This window comes from Anopheles coustani (assembly GCF_943734705.1).
Source record: "Anopheles coustani chromosome X unlocalized genomic scaffold, idAnoCousDA_361_x.2 X_unloc_1, whole genome shotgun sequence".
Taxonomy (NCBI): domain Eukaryota; kingdom Metazoa; phylum Arthropoda; class Insecta; order Diptera; family Culicidae; genus Anopheles; species Anopheles coustani.
Genome location: NW_026525048.1, coordinates 541,760 through 560,501, shown reverse-complemented (window position 1 = coordinate 560,501; position 18,742 = coordinate 541,760). Strand labels below are relative to the sequence as shown.

General features: G+C 40.9%; 1 protein-coding gene across 1 annotated transcript; it reads right to left on the bottom strand.

Moving 5' to 3' along the window:
* Positions 1–1,534: 1,534 nt before the first annotated feature.
* Positions 1,535–9,440, bottom strand: LOC131269829 (uncharacterized). Its single transcript, XM_058272357.1, has 5 exons — positions 9,305–9,440; positions 9,020–9,092; positions 8,087–8,699; positions 2,161–2,325; positions 1,535–1,672 (listed from the first exon to the last, which is right to left on the bottom strand). Exons 1-5 carry the CDS (start codon positions 9,438–9,440, stop codon positions 1,535–1,537), a joined length of 1,125 nt encoding a protein of 374 aa, XP_058128340.1.
* Positions 9,441–18,742: the final 9,302 nt, after the last annotated feature.

Below are 18,742 nucleotides of genomic sequence, written 5' to 3'. Positions count from 1 at the left end.
TTGAGGGTCACACGAGACTTTGTCAGAACCAAGGCGCACGAAATCACGCACCGTAAGAAAATTAAGCAGGAGCGACTGAAAGCACGTCTGACTACAGCGGTATTATGTGAACATCCTTAAACATGTGAGTTTAAGATTATATTTTCTTAATCTACAAAATACTTTAACTAGGTTACTGATATGATGCTGTGCACTGCATCCAGTAACAATTATATCATCTATATATACAAATGCGAGTTCAGGTGTCAACCCGGCCATGGCTATTGCCATCAGTCTTTGAAAGCTGTTTTGGCTAATGTTTAGTCCAAATGGCATTCTTTTGAACTGGTAATGGCCTGAAGGGGTTGAGAACGCTGTATATCTTCGCGAGTCTTTGTCGAGAGAGATCTGGTGGAAGCCTGACATTAAGTCTAAAGTACTGAAGTACTTGGCTCTCCCTAATTGATCTAAAATTGTGTCAATCCTTGGTAATGGAAATTTGTCAGTCACGATTTTCTTGTTTAATTGTCGAAAATCTACAACTAGTCTCCATTTTTTGTTTCCCACTTCTGAATTTTTCGGTACCAGAAGATTTGGTGAGTTGTATGCTGAGACAGAATGTTCTACAATGTTGTCTTTCAGCATTTTATCGACTTGCTTTTTGATTTCATCTGCTTGTGAATGAATTTGTTTGTAATTCGGAATGTAACTAGGTATGTTACATTGAATTTGAATTTAATTTGTTGCGTATAAAAGTTGTTAGTTGTGATTGGATCATCGTTAACACAAAAGATGTCTGAGTAATCAATGATCAATTTTTCAAGATCTTTCTGTGCTTCTAATGGTGCTTTGCTAAGTTCAATTTGATCAAGAATTGTTTGTACTCGGTTTAAGTTGCTACTATTGTTGTTCATGAACTTGAGAATGTTGTAATTTCTCAGTGGTTCTGTTTTTGGTTTAAATGAATTCAAACATAAAGTTACATTTTCTTCGGTTGTATTAATGAATTTAACGTACTGTTCGTTTTGTGTGATGATTGTGTTTCCCCAAAATATGCCTAGTTTAATTTCTTCTGCTTGTACTATTGAATCTTCTTGCACATAAGCTAATTTAATTTTTCGAATGACTTCACTTCTAAATGGCAAAACTACTCGATTGCTGGCCTCTTCTTCAATCGGGTGCGATATAAATTCACCTTTATGATGAAATTGAAGTAACCAATGTTCGTAGTTAATGTTGCACATGAATTTTGTCAGAAAATCTTTTCCAAGAATTCCATCTGCATTAATGTCAATGGCTGATGGTATAAGATGAAACTCATGTTCAACCCAGTTATTTCCAATTTCCATTTTTGACGATGTTGCTGCTATTGTTGTAGTTACTGTGCTGCTAAGATCTTTCAGATTGATCTTCCTATTGGTATTTATTAGTTGATTTTGATTGACTTTGTTCATTTTGAATAGAGATATGTTTGCACCTGTATCTATAATAAGTATGCTGTATTCATCTTTTGACATATCCAGTTTTACTTTGATGTAATTGCTAGCTGATAAGTTTATTGCATAAACTGGCAATCTTGCTGAGATTGCGGCTGTTGACCTAAAACATGGTCGGTGTTGCCGTTGGGTGCTTGACGCATCTTTGTTCCCATATACGCATCGTTGCCCGAAGGTGGCTTCATTTGTTCACCTTCCTGCGCGATCAAAATGCGCGTTGCGGATTTCGGATTTTTCGACAACCTCCTTATCTTCCTCTTCCACCTCTTCCGTTTCTGTAGTTCGACTGATACCTTCCTCCCTGGCGGTATCTACCTTCGTTCCTGTTTTGGTAGGATGGCTGGAACTGCCTGACCTGTCTCCTATACGGTTGTCCCTTATCTGATTCCCTTTGAACCGTTAACACTCTGGTGGTTTCCGTGTTTGCTGCATCGAGCTCTTGCATTTTTTGCACTGCTTCTGATACAGTCTCAAATTTGGATGCCATTAGCAGCGTTTTGGTTCTCTCGCCGCTAATCTTCTCCACGAGTGTGTTGACTCCTAGTCCTACTACCATCTTATTGGCAAAGTCTTCAGGGACTTTGTTTTCCCTATACAAACCCATCAGTTTGTTTGTGAGGAGTTCAATTTTCACGCCTATCGCTTTGTTGTCGGGTTTTCTGATTGCTTTGATAGCTGCAATCACCTTCAACGGGTCGGTCTTCTCTTCAAATCGCTTCTTGATTTCGGCAATGAAATCGTCAATCTTCATGATGTCCTCTGGCATTGCTTGAGCTGCCTTTCCTGTCAGCTTTGTTTCTAGCACCTTGACCAACATTGGCTCATTATCCTTGGCTAGATCCTTGCCCCGCTGACAGAAGTCCATATAAAAAAAAAACGGCTTTAAGTCGGCTTGTACCTAGCTTCCACACAGTCAATTTGTAAGCCAGAAGAGAATGCACGCTGTGACGTCACACGCTTCCTCTCTCGCGCCTCGCTCGCTCATCCGTGAGCATGCTTATGCATGTATGTGTTTAAATTTTTTCTCCCTCCCACCCTCATTTCTTTTCCTTCCAATAAAAACACGTGCAATGAAATATGTTTACCACAACATCGCGTGGATGACAATTTATTAAACTAGCTGTCAATTATCAATATGTACACAAACAATAATATTGACAATTTTCAATATAATAAAAGCACGACCCATAAACACCCGCGGTAGTGATAGTTGTAGAATCCACTGATCCAGAAAAGTATGCAAAGCGAAACCTGTGAGAAGTAAACGAAAAAAAAGACGTTATGTTCGAGCAACTCAATTAAAATCTAAATTCAACTTCCCTTTTATAGATGGAGCACGAAGGATCCAACATAGCAGGAAGCCAACATGGCCAACCATCTACGAGCGAAGACATTCGGGTGTGCCGGCGGATGTCAGAATTTGGGCACCGCCAACTTTATCAACAAGTTGACCCAAGCGGTTGTTTCGGTAAAGGCCCAGCTTGATATAATAACCGACAAGATTCTGCCGTCCACCAGCACACCTGCATGTCGTCCTTCGTATGCGGTACGGACTACGTTCGCTGCAACAAAAATTTTGATGAAGGCAGAATTAGCTGCACTTGATGCCGCATTAGGAGAGGATGAAAAATTCAAGGAATTAGACGGATGGCTTTCTAGTGAGATAGGTGGGAAAGGAGCGCGTCAGAGGATGCATGAAGCTTTGTATATATTATTTAGTGAATATTTCTTAGTGGAATGCAGTTGGACAGGGATAGGAAAGAACAAGGAGAAGATTAGGTTTAAGGACTACAGAAATGTGCATCGACTATTTAGAGTTGTGGCAACTGAAAATGAAAGAATCGAAATGAGTGAGGTAGAAGAGTTTTTCAAACAAAAATTGAAAAATGCCTCAAGCCACCTGAATGCAAAAGGAGTCATCAAAAGTGTATGCCGTAAAAAGCATACTAGGGTTAACTCTAGTTAATTTGTTTAGTTAAGTTTGTATTTGTTTAGTTATTAATTTCATAATTAATAGAATTAGTTTAGGTTTAGTTTAGGTTTAGCTCATAATTTAGGTTTAGTTAGTATTTGAAAGGTTTGGTTTGGTAAGGTTTGAAATAATAATTTAGTTTGCAAAATAGTTATTATTAAGTTTGAAATATTAGGTTGAATTATATTATTGTATTTATGAGCTATGAGAACTGTACACTATGTTGTTGCACAATGCAAATAAAACTTCTTGAACTATGTGGGTGTTTTGACTAAAGTCCGCTTGTCTCGAGGTAAATCTAAGTTGAATTTACTTATCAAGGCTACCAAAATCATGTTCACAATGGGCCGAGACAGTTTTCCCAATACTGCAATGTATCTGACACAGTCCTTCAAACTCAGCTTATCCATGTAACTATAGAAAGTAGTTACATGACTTGCTGTGATGTTTTCATCATAATCGTCATCATCATCAACTTCATCATTCAAGTTCTCAAAAAAAAAATTTAAAAATCAAATTCTACGTCCGCGTTAGTAGACCCATCACCACTTTTTACATTATTTACATCCACCTCCGTTGAATAGTCTTAAATAAAAAAAGAGGATTTAAAACATGTTGCTCATATATTTGGAAAAAGGTACGACAAAATAAAACCATCTTTATCAAACCACCACTTATACTTATCTATCAGCATTACCGTGGTCAAGATTTGGCCACGCCACCCCGGATGGTTCAGCCAAGTCTCCAAGCTGCTCCAACGCCATATCTGCTTGTCGGTCCAGCTCCTCCATAATTCGCTGTCTCTGCCGGCAAAAGTTTTCGTCGCGCCGCAACTTCTTTGATGCCATTTTCAACTAAACTGTCTTTTATATTTTCGCTGTAAGCTTCTAAAAAATACAACACAAATAACACAATTTGTAACATTTTTCTCACTTCACTTCACAAAAGCACTTTCAGCAACACAAAAATACACATTTCAACCCATTTTAAGCAATTATACACATATAATTAATATAAAATGTTGGACTAAATTCTAAGTGCTGTTTACTAACCAAATCGGAATCAAACAATGTGTTTTTTGGCAGCTGTCACCGACACGCGCTAAGTCCATACGAGGTGAGAGTATACCTTGTGGAAAGGAGAGAAATTTTTTGCGACGGCTTTGAAATTTCGATCGTCCAAAAACTAACACCCAGAAAAGGCAGAAAGAAATTTTTTTTTTCGAATGTTGGAAAGGGATGACGTGACGAAATCGAGAGAGCGTCAGAGACTCTGTCAGCGGGGTGTATATTTTCTGGCTTTCCATCGAACAACGGTTGTACGCGTTGATCATTTTGAAATCAAACGTAGTCATTTTCTTGTGCTTCTTGTGTAACTTTGTCAAATTAATAATGCACCGTACTACACTGCGTCCCAAAATGATAGCCTCACCTAGTTTTTTCTGTGCAGGGCGAATACCGAGCATATAAATTTTTCCAAAAAATTCACAAATATTTGTAAGTATAAAACGACTAATTTGCATAAATATTGTTGAAGAAAACGAGAGAACAATCGCTTTAGTACCAAGAAACTAAAATCAGTGGTGTCCCAAAATGATAGCCTCACTTAGGATTTTGATTAAATTATCAACAAAAATAGCATAAATGGATTCAAAAATCATGATTTAATAATCAGTGGGCCCCCCATTACGATTTATTGCTTGGAAAATTCGTGATGGCATGCTCTCCGATAATTTTTCTAACGTATTTACTGATAAGGAACGCCAAGCATTTCGGATAGCAAGTTTAAGGTCCTTTAGGGTCTCGTAATGTCTCCCATCTTCATAAATCTCTTGAACTAGCCTTCCACAAACATTCTCTAATGGATTAAGGTCTGGGGAAACGGCTGGCTAAGACATTGTTTCGATACTAGATCGTGCATGGTGAGTTCTTGTTGTCTTACTTGCGTGCACGGCAGCATTTTCTTGCTCAAAAATGTGTTGTGATTTTCCAGATAAGGCTTTAAATGATTGACCAGGATGTCGATAAACATATCGCTGTTCATACGTGTTGGTATAATGGCCAATTCACTTCTACTAAGACCGCTGAACGCAGCCCAAATCATGACTGATTCACCTTCAAAATTGCGACGGTAGAAAAATCGTGCTAACGTCTCAAATCTTGCCAGTAATGGATGTAACCATCCGGTCCATTAATAGTGAACTTTTTTTCATCAATATAATCCACCTAACATAAATTAATAATTTAAAATCTGAACAAGACTGCAAACGGACAGTTTACGTTTCTCCACACATTCTTCCATGTCATATGTTCTGTAGCAAACTCCAATCTAGCGACTTTTTGGTGAAGTTTGAGGGCAGAAACTTTCTTCATGGACTCTCTTACAATATCAGAACATGAACTCAAAGCTCGCAACACAGCATTTTTGTGCACATTCAACCAGAAATCGTTTTTTGTCCTACGGCAACCTTTGGTTGCATTGAAAGCAACTTAAAAAATCCTCCGATTATCACGCGAGGAAAGATTTTGAAGACGACCAGGAGACTTCTGAAGCCCATATTAACTGGAATCTTTTACATAATCGTTAATGACGTTTGTGGATCTATTTATTAGCGCACCAATCTCATGATTTGACTTGCCATTACAGCGATAAGCATCAAATTAACTTTTTTCTCGTTCGTAGAGTTGTTTTCTGCTTCCAATGTTCAAATTAAATTACAAATTAAAGTAAGAGAACTTAAAAATTACTTTTAGCAACTGATAACGTAGCTAGGAACTGGATTGCTTTGTTAATTTAAATGATTTTTTAAGTAAGGCTATCATTATGGGACACTTCATTTTTAAAATTTTTGACCAAAACGTTATAATTAATTTTTTTTCTGATAAATTAGAAGTGAAACACATTTCTTTTAGATTAAGAAATATGTTTCTGTCGTTTATTTTACGTTGCGATAATTTAAAATAGCATATGAGCGAAAAAACTGGGTGAGGCTATCATTTTGGGACGCAGTGTAGTATACAGAAATGTACGTGTTGCGGTTTTGACATGTGTAACTTGACCAATTCCTTAATTTTAGTCAAGAGGATTCTAGATGCTACCATATACGAAGTGACTTCGTGATCTGTATACGAGTGCTGACAATAAAGTAAGGTCTCCAATTTTTTTTTTTTCATAGAAAATGACATTTATTTACAAAAAGCGATACACCGTTGGAAAGGCCAAGGTCTTGGCTACTTTTCTACATAATCGCCATTTTTTCCAACACCTTGCGCATCCGCACGATGAACTTGTCTATGCCGGCAGAATACCACTCTCCGTCCGCCTCGCGCAGCCAGGTGTTGACCTCTTTCTGAACCTAATTTCTGTTCCGGCACCCATCGGGCAGAAACTTTGTGATACTGCAAGTTGTTCACAAGGATATGACACACATAGGATATGTTCACAAGGTTTCGCTGCTACACACTCCTCCAAGCTTCTCTTCCAAGTCCCTAATTGTCGCACGGCGGTTTTTGAGCATTTCTGCCTCCACTGCTTGAACAATCGCATCCGAGACCAACGGTCGGCCACTTCTCTCCTCGTCGTGAACATTAGTGCGCCCGGAATTGAACTCGCGGCTCCACTTACGCACGTTTGTTATGTCCATACACTTTTCCCCGTAAACTTCAACTAGTTGACGATGGATTTCAATAGGTGTCACCTTTTTCGCACTCAAAAAACGTATTACAGAACGCAATTCGCACTTGGACGCTGACGCAAGGGGTACCTCCATCGTTGACGGCTGCTCAGCCAAGACTGAGCGGTCGGGGAAGCCTCACCCAGCAGCAAAGTGGTAGTGGGGGAACCAAGGAACACGGCGGTGTTGCCAGATTTCGCCTAGCGCGTGATCCGGCGAAGTTGCAGCGTTGGAGACCTAACTTTATTGTCAGCCCTCGTATTTTGTCAATGGATATTTGTTTTATTTGCTCAGTTGTTAATATTCTTCAGTTTCTGCTTTCGATAGTAAGTATACATTGATGATAACTCCGGATGTGAAGAACATTTGTTTGCAGAATTTATAAACTGAAAGCCTCGCCACGAAATAGAAACGGGAAAATGGTAACATTCAGTTCTTTCATTCTAGGCTTCACGTTTGGACGAATACACTTGTTTCGATCTCAGCATCTTAAAGCAGTCCATAGTGGTGAGATGCAACATTCGAATATCGTTGTTCTAATATTAATATAATCTCTTCTTAGTTCAGAAAGGTCCAGTGAAGATTCTACTTCAACGGACAGTGTCGCCGTTCCAGCAGTCGCAAAGCTGACACGGCGCACTTTGAAAAACGAGGACCGTGAAAGAATCGTACAGGCTTATGAAAGCAAGTGCACAATTTAATCGATCTTCGAGATGATGGGAATGAAAATTACAACGGTGCATGATGTGATTGCAAAATACTGGAAGACGGGTGTGGTGGAAGCTGCTAAGCGTGGCGGATTCAAAGAATGTAAATTAACAGAAGCAATGACAACCGAAATCAAAAGATAGATTGATGAAGACTGCACGGTTACGCGTCATCTTGTACGACTGGTCCCACCATCAAGGCGTCGTTCAGAGAGCGTCCTGTTGATGTTGCTGCGGAACCGTCAAACACGACTCTTACTTTGGTGGTGCTGGTGTCCTTGAAGACGGGATGATGCGGTAGATAACACGCTGCGGGACCATCTGCTGCGTCGTCTTCCACAGGTGTCATGTGATGCAACGCAATGTACTCTGCCATGAAGTCGTGATATTGATGGCGAAGCTCGTCGTTTTTGCCCAATTTCCGCTCGAGGGCTCCGAATCGTCGTAGGGCGGTTGCCTTTGAAGCACCGATTAGCTTGTCGTGTTGTTGATGCTTCGGTAGCTTCACGATGTATCGGCCCGTTGCGTCTCGCGAAACCGTACTCTTGAAGAATTCTTCGCAGTACCTTTCATCTGCTGTCTGCGTTGTATCGATTTCTTCAGCTTTCCAGAATCGTTCGATCTGGTCTTCGAGGCTTGGAGTGATGATGTTAAAATGCCATCTCATTGCCATCTTTTGCTCCGGTGGCAGTGGGCTTCCGGTAACTACCCAACCGAAGACGGTTTCTACGAACAATGGTCCTTTCTCGTGCAGACGAATCCGTCCTTCCTTCAGGAAGGTGTAGAAGTTTGCCACCCCGATGATCATGTCGATCCGTCCCACGGTGTCGAAGTGCGGATCAGCGAGGTCTGCTCTGCTGGTATGTTCCAGTCTGTAGTCCCGAATGGTGTAGCGGGAATGTCGTGGGTCACCTTCCGGAGAACGATGAAATCCACAGTTTTGTTGAACTCTCCGATCCTGGATCGGATTTCTGCTGACACCATGTGCTTTGCGGAGGTGGTTGTGTTATCTACTCCAGTTATCTCTAAATCAACCACTTTCCGGCGCAAACGAATATGCTGGCACAGCTTTTCACTCATTGCGATGGGTTGCGATCCAGGTCCAAAAGAGCACGCGCTAGGTGCTCACCGCCGTTGGCATCTACAACTACCAATAGCACAGTTGTGAGAATCGCACGATCGAAATTCGTACCTTCCACAGATGGATGTGTTGTTGATGCTGCCAACATGCTGGACGACGGAGCTGAGCTCTTCGATGGCTGCTGCTGTGGTTGAAACAATCCCGGATGTATTGACGTGTGATGACGTCCGGAGCACTGGCGACACACAAACTTGCTGGTGCATTGAGCCGCCGTATGGTTTTCACGTAAACAGTTTGCACACAGTTTTTTATCACGCACTATTTGAATTCGCTGCTGAAGGTTAGCGGTTGTAAAGTCTGTGCACTGATTTACGGAATGGTTTTGTCGACACATACTACACACTGCTTCGTTCTGGTGCTGCTGCTGCTGCACTGCGGCTGAAGCTGCGACGTTCATGTGAGAGCGTGATGTCTGCTTCCTTCGTTCGACGTTTGCCGAAGATGTCGAACGGTTTACCTCGATGCTCTCCATGGTTTGTATTTTCCTCCGAAGAAATTAAACCATCTGAGCGTAAGTAGGCTGCTGTTTGGGCTCGAGCGATTCTTCCCAAGCAGTTACTGTAGCATCGTCGAGTTTGTCTGCTAGCAGGCCTACGATGATTGTGCTGTTCGGGTCAATCGGTTCACCGAGCTGTTGTAACACTTGCAGGTGTAGCACAAACTTGTCGACGATGTTGCGTAGGGCTTGAACGCTTCCTTTTGTAATTTTTGGTAAGCCCAAAACGGAGCGCACTTGTTTTTTCCTTAGAAGAACTTTGTTGGAGTCCTCAACCAGTGTCGTCCAGGCGATGTCGTAGTTCTCCGACGTGATGCTTAGCACCTGGATTTGGCTAGCGGCTTCTCCTTCCAGCGGGGCGCGAAGGTAGTGGATCTTCTGGACTTATGCACCAGGGACTCGAACGTGTCGTGGAACGTGAGCCAGGTGTCATAATCTCCGTTGAAGCTCGGCAGAGAAATGGTTGGCAGCTTTACCGCGGCAAGCGATGATGTGGTAGCTGCCTCCTGTTTCACCGTTACATTCGTAGATTCGCTCAGTATGTCCATGAGCCTTCCTTTGGAGACGCAGTAGAGCTAGAGCCGATAGTTCCTTCGACCTATGCACCAGGGACTCGAACGTGTCGTGGAACGTGAGCCAGGTGTCATAATCTCCGTTGAAGCTCGGCAGAGAAATGGTTGCCAGCTTTACCGCGGCAAGCGATGATGTGGTAGCTGCCTCCTGTTTCACCGTTACCTTCGTAGATTCGCTCAGTATGTCCATGAGCCTTCCTTTGGTGACGCAGTAGAGCTCCTCTACTCGCGTCCTGTTGTTCTCGAGCGATGCGATGTTTTCGGGTGAAACCCCTAGCTCGAGGATGTCATCGAAGCATTGAGTGTATGACTCAAAGAATGCTTCAAACCTTTGAAGGCGATGCTCGGCTTGGTTGCTTTGGTCCGCAGTGTACGAATCGACGAATAGCTGCACTCGTTGCATTCCTACAATCGACGACTGAAGCTTAGCCTGCTTCGCTTGTAACATTTTGGGAGACACGTAGACAGTTCGCTTGGTTGGAACTAGACCCGTAATCCTGGTTGCTTGGCACCGAAATGTTGGGTGATCGTCAATCGCAGTGAAGCGGATGCGCAGAGCTACGGCGCTGAATGGCAAAGAAGACAAAATAATTCCGTGTTGGAAGTTCTGAAAAGAACTGGTGTTTATTTTTCTTCTTTCTCTGGATCGCGATGTTCACTGGTCGAAGGTTTCCTACGTTGTGTGCCTCTTCTCCGTGAAACGCTCTTTTTGTACGGAGTTAGGCGAGTTCGTAAATTTTTTACCCTAAATTATTTCTTTAAACTATCCTTCTCTTTCTAAGGTAACCGTGAGTGACGTATTCTTTGTGCTTGATAATTTTCTTATGCTAGTCACTCAACACGGAGTTTACAACCCTACTACCAATTTTGAATGAACTCAGGCCTATCCCCGTGGATCGGAGCGAGACGCAGCGACTGACTTATGCTCCGTCGCATTCGCGCTGCAGGGCCGACAATTTTCGACCCGCCCGCGAGCGTAACTTATATGAAGAGTGAGCAAAACTTGTATGAAGCCTGAGCACGCGTGGATACAAACAAGTGCGAAGGCCTCAAAGAGCGCAATTCGCTCCATACAATTACACGCTCTCCACCGTACGGCAGTGCAGAGAGTGTACGCGAAGACCCCGCGAGAGCCTTAAATGGCCTGCTCTTGGTTGAGGCCTACGCTAGCGATCGCTAACGATGCATGCAAACGCATGTAGCTAGATATATATTGTACATTTAGCGCGCCATTCTCAAGCAAGAGCGCCGGTCTAGTGGTTAGCGTACACAGACCGGAGTTGGAGAGGTTGGGTTCGAATCCCGCTGTGTGCTCGAGGCATGAGAGTGTTGTAGAAGGCAGAAGAGAGAAGGGGGCCCATCAGGGCCCCATCCAACACAAAATGAACATTTCTCCATACAAAATGGGTCCCGGTTTTGTCAACGGTTCTCTCAACGATCGTCCAGTTAAACCGGGATAATTCATTCGGAGCAAAGCCGGCAAAAACGAAAAAGAGGAGAGCCCTGATGGGCCCCCTTCTCTCTTCTGCCTTCTACAACACTCTCATGCCTCGAGCACACAGCGGGATTCGAACCCAACCTCTCCAACTCCGGTCTGTGTACGCTAACCACTAGACCGGCGCTCTTGCTTGAGAATGGCGCGCTAAATGTACAATATATATCTAGCTACATGCGTTTGCATGCATCGTTAGCGATCGCTAGCGTAGGCCTCAACCAAGAGCAGGCCATTTAAGGCTCTCGCGGGGTCTTCGCGTACACTCTCTGCACTGCCGTACGGTGGAGAGCGTGTAATTGTATGGAGCGAATTGCGCTCTTTGAGGCCTTCGCACTTGTTTGTATCCACGCGTGCTCAGGCTTCATACAAGTTTTGCTCACTCTTCATATAAGTTACGCTCGCGGGCGGGTCGAAAATTGTCGGCCCTGCAGCGCGAATGCGACGGAGCATAAGTCAGTCGCTGCGTCTCGCTCCGATCCACGGGGATAGGCCTGAGTTCATTCAAAATTGGTAGTAGGGGCTCTCCTCTTTTTCGTTTTTGCCGGCTTTGCTCCGAATGAATTATCCCGGTTTAACTGGACGATCGTTGAGAGAACCGTTGACAAAACCGGGACCCATTTTGTATGGAGACATGTTCATTTTGTGTTGGATGGGAAAGGCGTTCAACGCGTTTCAACTTACGCTATTCATCGTAAAAGGCTGTATTGGGTTTAAACGCTCTAATTGCGTATTTGGCGTAAACGCCAGAGCTCGACTTGACGGTGTTTCTCTTATTTATTTATTTATTTATTTAGTTTAGTTTGTTCAATGGACAATTTAGTCTGTTTGAACTTTCAGTTACTATTACATTTGAGTTTACAATCTTCTATGAAAACAGAATCACAACATGAACATTTTTAGCTAGTGGTGGACATCCATCTTAATAGTATGTTGGTTTTAAAACTAGTCGTGCTAACATTGAAATCGTGGTGGGCACTGAATATGTTGAACATTTTGGACATAGCGATGATCGGGGCGTTGCTGGCATATGTCGTAGTTGTGTGTGGGATTCTGATGGCGTCTCTGGATCTCAGAGCCCTTTCCGGCGCAGAAATATTTATTTTGTCTAGTAGCGATGGTGCGTCAATTTCATTGTTTAGTAGTTTGGCTATAAAGATAGCTTGGGCTACATTTCGCCTGTGGGACAGGGGTTGCAATCCTAGTAGTGCGTAGTAGTATTTTGGTGAACCTGCGCTGAATTGACTCTAGTCTGTTTATCCAAACTGCGGAATATGGCGTCCAAGTGATAGAGTTAAATTCTAATATTGAGCGAACTAGCGAGGTGTATAAAGCTTTTAGGCACATAGGGTCCTTCAAGTCATTAGCATTTCTCATAATGAAGCCAAGTATACGATTTCCTTTGTCTATCACAGTTTTGTAGTGGTCATTAAATGTAAGTTTGTGGTCAAGAATGGTGCCAAGGTCTCGTATTACGCTTTTACGGGCCAGTTGATGATTATTTAGGGTATAGTTGTAGGTTGTTGGATGCTTTTTCCGATAGAAGCTAATAATGTTGCACTTATTGACGCATAAGGTAAGAAGGTTGGACGCACACCAATTGGAAAACACATTTAACGATGCTTGCATTCTTTGGCAGTCATGAACACTATTTATCGTACTGTATAGTTTGATGTCGTCTGCATACATCAATAGGGGTTGGTCCGGAATGGCTAAGTGGAGATCGTTTATGAAGAGAATAAATAGTAGTGGACCCAAGTTGCTGCCCTGTGGGACACCGGACTTACTACTAAACTCCTTTGAGATGGTGTTGTCAATTTTGACGCGGTATTTTCGTTGGCTTAGATATGAGGATAGCCAGACTACGACCTCCTGTGCTACCCCTAAGCGAGTAAGCTTAGCTAACAGCAAGTCATGATTGATTGTGTCAAAGGCTGCTTTGAAGTCTGTGTAGACTGCGTCTATCTGACCTCCTGATTCCATACATTCTATAGAGTTCGAAACAAATTGTACTAGGTTCGTGGACACTGACCGCTTTGGTACGAACCCGTGTTGGTTAACAGATATGTAGTTTTTGCATGAGAATAATAGTGCGTCGTGGAGAATGATCTCAAATATTTTGGCACTCGAGCATAAAGATGTTATTCCTCTATAGTTATTTATGTCGCTTTTTGAACCTTTTTTGTGTTTTGGCGTCATGTATGAGTATTTCCATGCGTCAGGGAATTTGCGCAAGCGTATTGAGGTTTGAAGCAAGTTACAGAGAGGAACACAAATGGCTTTTGCACACTTTATAAGTGCAGACGATGGGATTCCGTCCGGTCCAGGGTTATTAGAGGGCTTTAGTTTATTTATGGAAGCCAGCACTGATTCAGGTGTAACACTTACGTTCGCAAATGAGAAGTCTAGGACATCTTGTGGCACTGTGTGGTGATTTTTTATAATTCATAAGAAATTTGTTTAGTTTCCTAGTTATTAATAAAGGCTTACATTTTTCATCTAATAGAAATTTATATAATACTTCTTTGACCGTTCTCACCCCTCTTTCTGCTAACCCATTTGATTGAGGGTGGTACGGGGGCGACTTTGTTACCTTAGCTCCTTGTTTTTCTAGAAACGTTCGAAATCCTTCAGAATTAAACGGGGTACCATTATTTGGCACTAACTCTCTCGGAGTACCAAAGCAAAGAAGGATTCTAATTATTCTACCACATCTGATGTCTTTGATATTTTCAACAACCATATACTTTGTATAGGAATCTACTTTTATCACAAACAAGCTGACCCGACGAACTTCGCCTCGTCCCATATTAACGATACGCTAATATTAGAATAATAAAATATTGAAACTCAAGGGAAGCCCCATAGATTCGGTTCACGAAGATGTCGACACATAACAATAACAGATCCATCTTTAAGTCGCGGCATATCAGATAAATCGAAAGAATGTTTTAAAATTCCAGTGAACGATTCACGGCTTCGTTTTCATTTTCAATACGATTAATCAATTTATATGAGCGCAATGGTCCAGCTGGAGTCATTAGCATAGGTTTTTTAAGCTAAAATTGTACGTGCATTCAACCAATCGTAGTTTCGATACTATGGGGCATCATCATTTCAGCTATCATTTTTAGTTGAAGCGAATTGGCAAAAAAAAAAAGCGAAAACTACTCCTAAACAAACTTACATTTTCAATCAACACCAATGCTTCATTAGATCATTCATTTTTTTATTCAAAATTTCCCTTTCAAAAGCGATGTGAAATATCTTCGGCGATGTCATTTTTATATGACAATCAACGGGACTTTTTATGGCTTCATCTAAATAATCTTTATATTAAGTATAATAGACACTTTAGTTATTGCAGTTCATTCATAGATTCCAGTGATTATTATGTGTAACAGCAAGTGTAACTGTGTTCTCACAAAGTTGCACACCATACTCATCGCTGTCCACAATGTCTCAAACAAATCGAAGGTATTTGTTTTCGATGGATTGTCTAAATTTGTTCTAAAGCGAAATGAAATCACACCTCTATGTATTTGTACCAGGCACCCTTGTTTTTGCATAATCATTTCTCCGATACTATTTATTTATATCCAAAGTAACTGCGAATCAAGCAATAATCTCGGAATAGAATCGCTGCTGCAAATTGGAATCTTGTTTCTTGTGTTTTTTTTGCTTTCTGTACTCCTAACTCAACAGTTCTTGGTGATTTTTTAAACCATTCTTCAAATAAACTGAACATTGACATAAAAAACAAAACCTGTGGAATGCACAACAACGTATCGGCTCGTTTGATACTTATCGTTTGATTGGCCAAGCGGTTTCTTAGTTTAATTTATACATCGTATATTTGATTTGATTGTATGGAAAATGCAATTTTCACAAATCTTTCCATTTTCCGAATTTCCTTAGGGAATATTAAAGTTGTCATTTCTTTAAACCTTCCATGAATAAAAACGAACAAATAATTTGATTACATCGTCATAATTGTCTCAGCCGGTTTTGAGTTTTAGCGTTAAAAACAAACACTCATTTTTATAGGTTTCAATTTTTTTTATGGAAAAAAGCATTTTTCGAGTTTTCTGGGTTCCTGGGTTTTCCTAAAGAGTTTTCCAACTTGAATTGTTTTTATTGGGCCAAAAGAAACAAAACATCTAAAGACTTTGTTGGGATAAGTCAAACCTTGTCGTTAGAAAAGGTAAATTTAATTTTTTTATATGGAAAAAGACATTTTTACCGAATTTTCCCATTTTCCGGCTTTTCCTTCGGAATTTTCAAATTCTCTTTTTTCCTAAACCTTCCTTGAGTAATAAGGAACAAATCATACGAAGACGTCATCAAGATTGGTCCAGCCGATTTTGAGTTTTAGCATCACGAACATACCAACATCCATTTTTATAGATATAGAGAAGAAGAGAAGAAGAGAAGAGAAGAGAAGAGATGTACGCGAATCAAAATAGAACAGATCTACATGGATTCTTTCAAATGGATCTTTGGTTTTCATTCATTTGGTAGTTCTAGTGGTAGACTTCTTTTCTGACCGGTTGTCGCGATTGACAAATTTTACATGCCTGCAAAAATTCCACAATTTCTTTGTCCATCTTGCCCCACCACAAATATTGCCTTATATTCATTTTCATTTTCATTTTGACTATGCCGTCATGATATTCGTGAAACTTCTCTAGTATACTCTTTTTTAACTTTTCTGGCACTACTACTCGTTGGTCGAAGTACACAACGTCATCTTCGATTCCAAAATGATACATTATCGCAAAATATGGGCTTATCTTTGCTATCACCTGCTTTTGTCATCCATTTTTTACCCAATTGCCTATGACATCTTCTTCTATTAGTTTCAGACCTAATCTTATATGTTCTAATTTCTTCTTCTTCTTCTTGGCGTAACGACCTCTTGGTCATGCCTGCCCGTTAAGGGCTTACGAGACTTGTAGTTTCCCTGTTGTACGTGGATAGTCACTCCTCTCGTACAGGGGAGGGTCCGGTCTCGGTTGGGATTCGAACCCACGCCGTCGAGGTGGTGAGCCCCGGCGCTCATGGGCCGATTTTCTAACCGGCGCTACCGCTCGGCTGTCGCGGACCCCCATGTTCTAATTTGTTATCTTCCAATAGCGGTAACCGTGACAATGCGTCTACGTTAGCCATTCGACTACCAGCTCTATGCTCGATAGTGTATTCGTAGTTTGCTAATATTAATGACCATATTTGCAATTCAGCAACAACAATTTGTGACGTTCCTTTCGAAGGAACTCCCCGTCTTCTTTTTTACTTAGAACTTTAGAACTTTTTTAACCCCTTCACAGTCCAGCCAAGTTGAGAGAATGGCTCAAAAAATTGTCACACTGTTTTTTTTCGTTTTTGTATACAGTGTGCAAATCGGTAAGTGGGACACATAAAAAAAGAGCAATTGTCTAACTTCAAGTTCATTTTTAGAGTAGTTACTATTGATAACAATGGTTTTTTTGTCATTTTATCTTCACACACCTTCTGGCAAAGCATGTACACAAGAAACGGTCCAAAAATCCGTCAACAAACGGCGCAATGATCGAAAGAGTGAAAAAAGTCACGATTTTGCTGGTCAATCGTTAAGTTGGACAGTTGGGTTCTGGTAGAATTCATTGTTTTTTTCATTATTATTGTTGGTTTTTAATACTTTGTACTGTTCCCATTAGCGTCTACGACTGCCTTCAAACGTCTAGGCATACTTTCCACTAATTTTTTACAAACTTCAGGCCCAATTTCATCCCACTCTTTATGAATTGCCTGTTCTAGTTGGGTTTTATTGGTTGTTCTGTATGTTCTTAGTTTTTTTTTCAAGTGGGCCAAGCATTGAGAAGGGGTCTCCAGAACTTTTGGGCAGTGATAAAGAAGCCACATTCGTGCTATCCAAGTCTTATGCTTGGGATCATTGTCCTGATAAATTGCATAGTCTTGTGTGATACCCATTTTATCGACACTTTCCTTCACATTTTGTTTGAGCATGTCAATGTAGTAAAATCTGTCCATAGTGCCACGAATAAAATGAAGTTTCCCTACTCCTTTGGCCGACATGCACCACCATAACTTGACTGATCCTCTTCCGAATTTTACGGTTTTGATTAAACATTTTCCCACCAACGCACTATGGAACGAAAAGAGCAAATTGCCGGGATAAAATTCGGAATCAAATGTTTTCCAATTTTTCCATTATAATATCGTGTAATACTGTTATATTACACGCAATAATGATGTTTCGGGACAATCCCGCCAGGTGGCGCTGCAAAAACCACATATTTTTGGAATTTTCTATGGGTGCATTATTTTTTCAATCTTTTTTTTGTATTAACTTAAAGATTTTTGTTAGTTTGATTACAAAAAAACTAAATTTACAGTAAACTTTCATTCAAAATATTGTTATCTGGAAAATAATTTATATTTAAAGCATCTAACGCGGACATAACGTATCCTAACTAAGAGATAATATTTGAATATTCTGAACTTGTAACATAATCCTCTTGGTTTTGAATTGGCAAAGGTATGTTACTATTCGAGGAGCTGTAATCTACGAAGAATGCTGTTACTGTGTCTGGGTATGGGATTATATGCGAAATTTTTTCCATCAATTAAACTCATGTAATATGAATAGTTTACTGCCACATAACTTGTTTCATTTAGCTGAATTGTATAAGGAACTAACCTGGTTATTTGGCTTTTGATTTCGTCTACTTTTTTTATACGTTTTCTTTCAACTCCTTCGTAAATTCGACCACAACACTTTGGGGCATCAAGTTAATCCAGATGATACCTGAATCGTCACTAATGAACGAGAGACGGATAGGCGTTAACGCCGATACTAGTAAATCACTTTCTGATGCGGTATTTTCTCCGGAACCATGAAGCGGTTGATTGTAAATGCTGTGTCCACTAGATCTGTCAATGCCCCACGAGCACAATAATACGACGCTTAGTGAATCACACAAAGAAGATGAAAGGTGCCGCAAGATTTCTGCCTTTTGCATTTCAATTATTCTACACGCAGTGTGATTGATACTTACTTTACTTTCAATGAACTCTAACGCATACCTAATGTTTTCCTTGCAAGAAACACTGTTTTTCAAAATGTTTATGATATCAAACCGTATATGATGTGTTAGAGTACAAACAGAATGAAGAGTTAGTGTAGGGTACATTATTCCGAGGAATTTTGGGTA

Coding starts and splice junctions, on each gene's coding strand:
- LOC131269829 (XM_058272357.1), bottom strand. CDS start 9,440: ATGGAGAGCATCGAGGTAAACCGTTCGACATCTTCGGCAAACGTCGAA. Junction 9,093..9,304: donor CCAGAACGAAGCAGTGTGTA/GTATGTGTCGAC, acceptor TTTCAACCACAG/CAGCAGCCATCGAAGAGCTC. Junction 2,326..8,086: donor AGGACACCAGCACCACCAAA/GTAAGAGTCGTG, acceptor GACTTCTGTCAG/CGGGGCAAGGATCTAGCCAA.